At 42.1% G+C, this 9,730-nt stretch overlaps 1 protein-coding gene across 2 annotated transcripts in view; it reads right to left on the bottom strand.

Moving 5' to 3' along the window:
• Positions 1-4,486: 4,486 nt before the first annotated feature.
• LOC126365962 (alpha-tocopherol transfer protein-like) overlaps positions 4,487-9,730 on the bottom strand; it is a 104,614-nt gene continuing 99,370 nt past the window's right edge. For both annotated transcript variants that reach the window (XM_050008757.1, XM_050008758.1), the window contains one exon: positions 4,487-5,233. In XM_050008757.1, coding sequence (XP_049864714.1) covers positions 5,082-5,233 — 152 coding nt within the window. In that variant the 3' untranslated portion in view covers positions 4,487-5,081. The remainder of the gene's footprint in view (positions 5,234-9,730) is intronic.

Raw genomic sequence — 9,730 nt, 5'->3', positions numbered from 1 at the left:
TAAGATCGATGTGTTCAGTTCTTTCTGCATGGGAGTCTTGAATTCAGTAGCAAATCTGGTCCGAAACTTAGTAAGTTTTTTCACTAAACGGCAGTGCGGGACAGTATCAAATACCTTCCTGAAGTGGAAGAACACGGCATCATTCTAAGCGGCAACCTCTACAGCGAAGTTGATCTCATGGAGGAACAGAGCGAGCAAAATTTCGCAATATCTCTGTTTACAGAATCCATATTGATTTTTATGTAGGCTACGGCCTTGCCACAGTGATTACACCGGTTCCAGTGAGATCACCTGAGTTAAGCGCTGTTGTCATTTTTGGGGTCGCACCCAGCCTCGTGATGCCAATTGAGGAGCTAGTCGACCGAATAGTAGCGGCTTTGGTCAAGAATACCATTATAACGCCCGGGGCAGCGGTGTGCTGACACCACGCCCCTCCTATCCGCATCCTCCACTGAGGATGACACGACGGTCGGATGGTCCCGATAGGCCACTCGTGGCCTGAAGACAGAGAGCTTTTTTTAATATTGATTTTTATATACATGATTTCCGTTCTCCAGAAACGTCATAAAACATAAGCATAAAGTGTCTTCCATAATTCTACAACAGACAGACGTAAACGACAGAGGCCTATAATTACGTGCGTGTATCCCACGACCTTTCTTGAAAACTGGAATGACACAGTATGCGCTTTTCTCTAGGCACCCTTCGTCATTCCAGCGACCGACGATAAAACTGATTGTCGGTGGGGGCAAAGCCCGAGGATGGTTTCAGATTTTAGTGTAAGATATTGAAGTCGTCACCTTCTTTTCCTTAAAGACAGCGTATTTACTCGCCGAAGAATCAATCCATAAAGATGAGAAACCAGTCACTGTTAATGCTTGGATGCCCGAAATTAATAATAAATTTAATTTCATCCACTAGAAAAGCTTGTTGGAAAAATTGCGCTATATAAACGAAGTGTATGTTTACTACACAGTGTTTACTGCTGCCAGCCGCGTGTTTAATATGTGTGAGTTTCTGCGTAAGTGGACTACAAGGAAACCATAAGCAGTAGTTTTTTTTTTCAAATTCAGCATTAACTCTATATAAAAATCGATCACTACTTGCAAAATTTTGCGTGTTTATACGAGAGTTGCCCACAAAGTAATGCACCGCACTTTTTCTTCAACAATAATTTATTGAACGTAATGAAAATTACGCACACGACAGAATGATGTTTCATCTACACACCCTATTTTTGCACATAATCTCCATCGCGTTCTATGGTCTTCCACCAGCGCGAAACAAGGGCGTGTATGCCCTGTCGGTACCAATCCTTGTTCTGGTGGCGGAGCCAGTGCTTCACTGTGTGAATCACCACCCCATTGTCCTCAAAATGTCTCCCACGGATGGCATCCTTTAATCGCCCAAACAAGTGGAATTCCGAAGGGGCTAGGTCATGGCTGTCTGGTGGATGGGGTAACACTGTCCAGCCCTCTTTTCCGATGTGTTCAGCAGTCCTCAGACTTGTATGGGGCCGAGTGTTATCGTGTTGCAGCAAAACGTCTCCTGGGTTGCTATGACGCCGAAGTCGCTGGAAGCGCGTCTTGAGTTTTGTTAATGTGTTGACATATGATTCTAAATTAATGGTACCGCCTCTTGGCATCACATCAATGAGAAACACACCTTCACAGTCCCAGAACACGGTGATCATGACCTTACTGGCGAAAGCAGTTGCTTGGAATTTTTCTTCTGTGGGGAGTGAGAATGGCGACATTCCATCGACTGTCGTTTTGTTTCGGGTCCAAAATGGTGAACCCAGGTCTCATCACCTGTCACAGTCCAGGACAAGAAAGCCTCCCCCTTAGCTTCAAAACGTTGCAATGCGTCAAGACAAATGTTTTTTTATGCAATTTGTGATCCACCATTAGACACCGTGGGACCTGTCTTGCACACACTTTTGAATATCCAAGATCGCGGACAATTGCATCCACACTTCCTTTGCTGACTGACAGATGCAGCGCCAACTGCCGAGTCGTAATGCGTCTGTCCTCGTGTATGAGAACATTAGATCGTTGCAACATGTCAGGTGTGACAGCCGTGCATGGTCTCCACGACTGCTTGAAATCGTGGATTTCCACCAGACCGCCTTCTGATGACCTCACCCTTCGTGCCCAGTGACTAATCGTACGTCTGTCGACAGCAGATGCTCCACAGACTTCACACAAGCGTTTGTGAATATTCTCCATAGTTTCTTTCTCTGCAGTGAGAAATTCAACGACGGCACGTAGCTTGTAACATGCGTCACCTACAGGCGCCATTTTGAAACCGTCCTGCACCTACGCTATCTGTCGGAAGCGACGGAAACTTGGCTCCCTCATTCAGGAGACTTCACGTAATAAATGCGCAACGTTTCGCATTGGTACCATTGTTTTCGGCAGAGAAAAAAAAAGTGGTGTTTTGCTCCCTGGGTAACCCTCATATATTACACGAAAGGTCACAGGACAATTCAGCATATGACAGATCGAAAGTATCACGAAGAAATGGCGCAATACATGAAAAACGAGTTTGGAAATGGGTTTCATTTTTCGAAACGAGTTTGAAAAATATGAATAAAAAGAATATCGTGACTAGTAGTAGAAAAAATTATTTTATAAGAAAACAAGTTGTTAATGATGAAGTTTAGATCCTACTTCCTAAATTAATTAAACATCAGAATGCAATAACTTAATTATAACAGTAACACCTGAGATATAAGTGCTCATGAACATTACAGTGCCTCGACTAAGTAGCTGTGTACATTTGTATCGCAATTTGCCTTCGTCTTCAGGCATTGTTTGAACTCACTGTGAACTGATGTCCCAGATTCACAGTGCAGATGCAAGATTTGTGTACTGCCCGTCGGTACGGCATATCTAGTCAGTAGTAGCAGCACTCACTTTTAAATAAATAAACAAACGTATTTGAGTATAATGAATACTTTGTGTGCATAATGTGTAGAAACAACAGAAAGTCTGTTCCATGAGAGATTAATAGTTTGTATAGCTCATGATAATCATACAAACTGTTTCGTAGCCTACTGAAAGAAACCGCAGCGAACTGGTATGTCTTTCTAGCTAAATAATTAAAACCTCACTCAATTATTTTCTTCATTTTTCTTCAATATCCGCCACAGTTGCGATAATAGCGATTTCCTTGTGGCGACCATTACGTCTATTTTAAAACCATGATCTTCCAAAAAAGTGTAATCATCCCACCAATGTGCATGTGAGGAACCAGTAATCACTATATAGAAAAATAATCATTAAATCTGTATAAGCAGACAACGTGAATTCCTTACAATCGAACGCAGCAGCTATAGTGTCTCTTTTGAAACATTCAAGTCGATGTATTTGAAGTAAATAATAAAAGGACTCTTAATAATATTATATAGACATAAACGGCAAGATTACTACGTAATTTATTTCTTAAAAAAAGTATCACAACCTCTCATGGGTGTTGTCACCCATGCGAATCTATATTTTGTACTTGAAGCATAAAGTTCCACACCTTAAGTAATCAAACAGAATTTATTGTAAACATAGACATTGTAATGGGTTCATTATGTAAGAGGTTTACTGTTCAGTGCCCTACTGGAGAAAATGTAATTTCGATGTCTCGCTCACGCGCTGCCTGCGATACAAAACATCTCTGCTGCAATAGAATCGCAGGTCAGAGCAGTGTCGGCTGCAGTAATAATCGCTCGCTCTTACAGAGCAGTCGCAATAGTTTGTTGTTATGGAGCAGTTGCAATAGCTCGCTGTTCCGGAGAAGTCGTCGTAGCTCACCGCTAGAGTACAGTTGTTAGCCATGTAAGGGCAACAGCAGTCGCCGCTGGTGCAGCGCAGTTCTTTGCCATGTAGTGTAAGGTAAACTTTGTTATTCGTTATCGCCAGGCGCGTACTTAAATCTGTTGTCTGAGATGATAATATGAATTTGTTTCAATCTTCTTGTGATTTTGCCGGCCGGTGTGGCCAAGCGGTTCTAGGTGCGTCAGTCTGGAACCGCGTGACCGCTACGGTCGCGGGTTCGCATCCTGCCTCGGTCATGGATGTGTGTGTTGTCCTTAGGTTAGCTAGGTTTAAGTAGTTCTAAGTTCTAGGGGACTGATGACCTCAGATGTTATGTCCCATAGTGCTCAGAGCCATTTGCCATTTTTTTGTCATTTTTCAGCCTCATTAAGTCAGACTTGTAATGTTCCATTTTTTATGTAATGGTTTGAAGAAAACTTTTCAATAATAAGGTTTTTCAGAACATAATTTTTACCAGTCATTTACTTGAATTTAAATATTTTACAAATTTTTCCTGATCTTAGTCATGTGTTGTATAATAATCAGAGCTATGCAGCAAGCAAAGTCAATTTTTTTTCTAATAATGCAAATCTCAGATAAATGTTGTTCAGTAGTAGTAAATAGGCCAGCATTGCGCTTAGCTGTGCCATTTAGGAGCAGATCTGGCGACACCAGCATGTGGTAAGAATTTTTCAGTTTATTCAGGTTTATTTCATAGGGCCATGAGGTAGTGCTGCTTAAGTCCAAAATTTATCAGTTTTAATTCTCAGTCAATTTTGTATAGGAAATTTTTATATACGGGAAGGTTACAACATAGTTAACAATTTTCATAGTTCACTGTATCACTTACTAATGCACTCGTCTCTTGAAACACACACTGCAAATTGAGTTGTTAAAGATACCACATTAGCAACACATCTCACGAAAGACATTTAACTCAGAACTGTGAGAAATGTCTGCATTATATCGCGCCAACATCAAACTAGTTACCAAACATGCCCACAAATGCTAGTCTTTCGTTATCTGAGATCTGAAGCACATAGCATACGGTCTATCGAGCTAACAGCTTGTGTCATGAACGGCAAGCAACGCAACATCTTTCAAGCGCTTTGTGCTTGGTTCCTGCCGCGCTCTTTATGACAAGGCACAAGAATCAGTGTCACACTACTATGCTTGATAACACTACTTCTAAACGACCGTGTCACGGCTACTATTCAGCTGCAGTAGAACACGGCCAGTACTGCTGAGGTTTTCGTCACTTCCACAGTAGAGTCAGTCGACGTTGAGCTTCTTGAACGAACCTTCCATGCCGAACATATCGTTCACAATAGCCGTGCCGGGAGGTCTCTTGCTCTCGTCCGATACGTATCTGTCCTGCTCAAGCAGCCAATCTCTGTACGGGTACATGATGGCGTAAGACGCGTCTGTAACAAAACAGAGAGAAACAGTTTACTACCTACGTTCAACTGTGACAACAAATATCAGACACAATTAACAACACGAGGTGTTTGTGTAACGGAACAATTACATCTAAACGCATTAAATAATACATTTTTCGGAATTGTTTTCCATACCTGTCGATCGATTAATCTGGAAACGATTTGTGTGCATTGGAAATGGAGATATCTTTGTAATTTATAAAATGACCTACTTTTATATAAAAGATGAAAATGTGTATCAGTGATTTCCTTAACTGTAAATGACAGCACTACTTGAAGGGTTCAGATGTTGATTTAATTAGAAGTAAAAACATTGCCGCGAAAATCAAACAGTCTACTTGGAAGCTTGACATGCCGCGCTCGGTGCTGACGCATGCAACAGTAGAAAGAAGGCACAACGTAGAGCGTGTGTGGAATATACGGATGCTTCGTTAATGACCGCAGGTGTCAAATTATAACTGTGCTACACAGTGCGTCGAAACATTTACAAAGTGGTGTAGCATTTACCTGTGACCTATTATATTGTCTCTGAAATCGCCAAGAAGCGGATGCAAGAATACTGTAAACTTTTGTGAGTCATAGCTGCCGCTGGAACAATGGGTCTGGAAAGAGTCATGGTGCGAGATCATTGTCCAACACAATATCAACAACGCAAACACGCAAATTTGTTTACTAGTTGTAAATGCTGTGACGCGTAGCAGTCATTTTAGTGGAAGTGTGGATTCGTACGTGTAAATAACTTGCATATTACAGTTCATTCGTAACAGTGACTTGAATTTGTTTCCGCACACCCAACCATGCTCTGTCCTCAGTCCTGGGTCATTCACTGCAAACAGTAACGTACGTTACAATTACGATCTTAAGAATCGTATTTACATTTTCAGAAACGTGAGGTTTTCAGAAAAAGGAGTTGATTACATATCATTTGATTTAAACTGGCTGAAAAGGTAATATATAGACGTTAGTCGCATTTTTTTTAAGGTTCCATACCTTAGTAAAAAGCGAACCCTTATAGGGTCCCTATGCCGTCTTCCGTGCGCCTGTCCCACTGATAAGATCACTGTTCCTAAGGAACAGGTAGAAATATTATGTCGAAATTTATGTCACAGACTAAGGTTTACAGTCTCTTAGCAGTGTAAAAAAACTGCAGTCAAAAGATACGACCATTTGTGTCTACATCTACATCTACATCTACATCTACATCCGTACTCCGCAAGCCACCTGACGGTGTGTGGCGGAGGGTACCCTGAGTACCTCTATCGGTTCTCCCTTCTATTCCAGTCTCGTATTGTACGTGGAAAGAAGGATTGTCGGTATGCTTCTGTGTGGGCTCTAATCACTCTGATTTTATCCTCATGGTCTCTTCGCGAGATATACGTAGGAGGGAGCAATATACTGCTTGACTCTTCGGTGAAGGTATGTTCTCGAAACTTTAACAAAAGCCCGTACCGAGCTACTGAGCGTCTCTCCTGCAGAGTCTTCCACTGGAGTTTATCTATCATCTCCGTAACGCTTTCGCGATTACTAAATGATCCTGTAACGAAGCGCGCTGCTCTCCGTTGGATCTTCTCTATCTCTTCTATCAACCCTACCTGGTGCGGATCCCACACTGCTGAGCAGTATTCAAGCATTGGGCGAACAAGCGTACTGTAACCTACTTCCTTTGTTGTCGGATTGCATTTCCTTAGGATTCTTCCAATGAATCTCAGTCTGGCATCTGCTTTACCGACGATCAACTTTATATGATCATTCCATTTTAAATCACTCCTAATGCGTACTCCCAGGTAATTTATGGAATTAACTGCTTCCAGTTGCTGACCTGCTATTTTGTAGCTAAATGATAAGGGACCTATCTTTCTATGTATTCGCATCACATTACACTTCGCTACATTGAGATTCAATTGCCATTCCGTGCACCATGCGTCAATACGCTGCAGATCCTCCTGCATTTCAGTACAATTTTCCATTGTTACAAGCTCTCGATACACCCCAGCATCATCTGCAAAAAGCCTCAGTAAACTTCGGATGTCATCCACCAGGTCATTTATGTATACTGTGAATAGCAACGGTCCTATGACACTCCCCTGCGGCACACCTGAAATCACTCTTACTTCGGAAGACTTTTCTCCATTGAGAATGACGTGCTGCGTTCTGTTATCTAGGAACTCCTCAATCCAATCACACAATTGATCTGATAGTCCGTATGCTCTTACTTTGTTCATTAAACGACTGTGGGGAACTGTGTCAAACACCTTGCGGAAGTCAAGAAACACGGCATCTACCTGTGAACCCATGTCTAAGGCCCTCTGAGTCTCGTGGACGAATAGCGCGAGCTGGGTTTCACACGATCGTCTTTTTCGAAACCCATGCTGATTCCTACAGATTAGATTTCTAGTGTCATGATGATGAAGTCCCATACTCCGTGACGGAGCGAGGGGAACGATGCGGGAGACCCTCACCGCCGTACTAGGCAAGGTCCTAGTGGAGGAGGTTTTCCATTGCATTCCTCCGACCGTAATGAGGATGAATGATGATGATGAAGACGACACAACATCCAGTCATCTCGAGGCAGGAAAAATCCCTGACCCCGCCGGGAATCGAACCCGGGACCCCGTGCTCGGGAAGCGAGAACACTACCGCGAGACCACGAGCAGCGGACATTCGTATCATATGTTTTGATATTCGCAACTTCATTCATGAAAACCTACCACGCGCTTCCCATTGATCTAGAGCCATGGATTTTTGTGAGAAACAAGGTTTTACATTACAACTAGAGAAGAAAATTCGAAAACTGTTAATTCGTATTGTATCACACGAAAAGAAATTTTGTTATTTGTTATTTACTGCTCTCTGTCCATCCGTTTAAGATTCCTTTCTCCCATGAACTGACAGACGTACCGAAGTTTCAATTTATGTCACCTACTAAAAATCTATGGTCCCTTGGTGGTGTAAAACACTTAAGCTTCTGGGTCAATGCAGTCAAAAGATACGATCGTTTATGTCTCATATTTTGATACTCGCAAACTCACTCATCAAAACTCTTAGGGTACTTCCCGTTGATCTATTTGGCAATAACCAAGGTTTCACTATACAGATAAAGAAAACATCTGCAACTGTTAATTTGTAATTATATCACACGTAAAAAATTGCTTCTTTCCGCATTTGTTATCCGACTTCAGAACTTAAAACGATATCGAAAGTCTTGTAATTTCTGGGAGCGACATGTTAGCTGTATTAATGTCGAAAACAAGCAAAAATCGGCGAGGATTTCGATTTCCGTTAAGGATGAACTGCCTGTATACATAAGTAAGTTTTTACGGAACCCTGACAGTGTGAAAACTACTCACACCTAGTCAATTTCTTTTCCATTTGATAAACAAATTTTGCTTAAAGAAAGTTAACAAGTGTAGTAGTAATTTTCGATAATTACTTACGTAAAAGTTTTAACAATGGTTACATAAATGTGGCATTAAAAACAATATTGCTTACTTCCATCTTGAATTTTCGAGTAAAAATCAGATTAAGATCATTGATTATTAATTCACAGTAAATTTAAGAACTTATAAAATAAATTAATTACCTAGTCGTAATACACTGCTGCCCATTAAAATTGCTACACCAAGGAGAAATGCAGATGATAAACGGGTATTTATTGGACAAATATATTATATTAGAACTGACATGAGATTATATTTTCACGCAATTTGGGTGCATAGATCTTGAGAAATCAGTACCCAGAACAACCACCTCTAGCTGTAATAACGGCCTTGATACGCCTGGACATTGAGTTAAACAGAGCTTGGATGGCGTGTACAGGTACAGCTACCCATGCAGCTTCAACACCATACCACAGTTCATCAAGAGTAGTGACGAGCCAGTTGCTCGGCCACCATTGACCAGACGTTTTCTGTTGGGGAGAGATCTGGAGAATGTGCTGGCCAGGGCAGCAGCCGAACATTTTCTATATCCAGAAAAGCCCGTACAGGACCTGCAACATGTTGTCGTGCATTATTTTGCTGAAATGTAGGGTTTCACAGGGATCGAATGAAGGGTAGAGCCACGGGTCGTAACACATCTGAAATGTAACGTCCACTGGTCAATGTTCCGTCAATGCGAACAAGAGGTGACAGAGACGTGTAACCACTGGTACCCCATACTATCACGCCGGGTGATACCCCAGTATGGCGATGACGAATACACGCTTCCAATGTGCGTTCACCACGATTTCGTCAATCACGGATGCGACCATCATGATGCTGTTAACAGAACCTGGATTCATCTGAAAAAATTACGTTTTGCCTTTCGTGCACCCAGGTTCATCGGTGAGTATACCATAGCACACGTCAAGGGTAACCGCAGCCATGGTCTCCGAGCTGATAGTCCATGCTGCTGCTAACGTTCGTGCAGATTGTTGCTGTCTTCGAAACGTCCCCATCTGTTGACTCAGGGATCGAGACGTGGCTGCACGATCCGTTACAGCCA

This window comes from Schistocerca gregaria, chromosome 4 (genome assembly GCF_023897955.1).
Source record: "Schistocerca gregaria isolate iqSchGreg1 chromosome 4, iqSchGreg1.2, whole genome shotgun sequence".
NCBI classification, from domain to species: Eukaryota; Metazoa; Arthropoda; class Insecta; order Orthoptera; family Acrididae; genus Schistocerca; species Schistocerca gregaria.
This window is presented reverse-complemented; position numbering and strand designations above follow the sequence as displayed.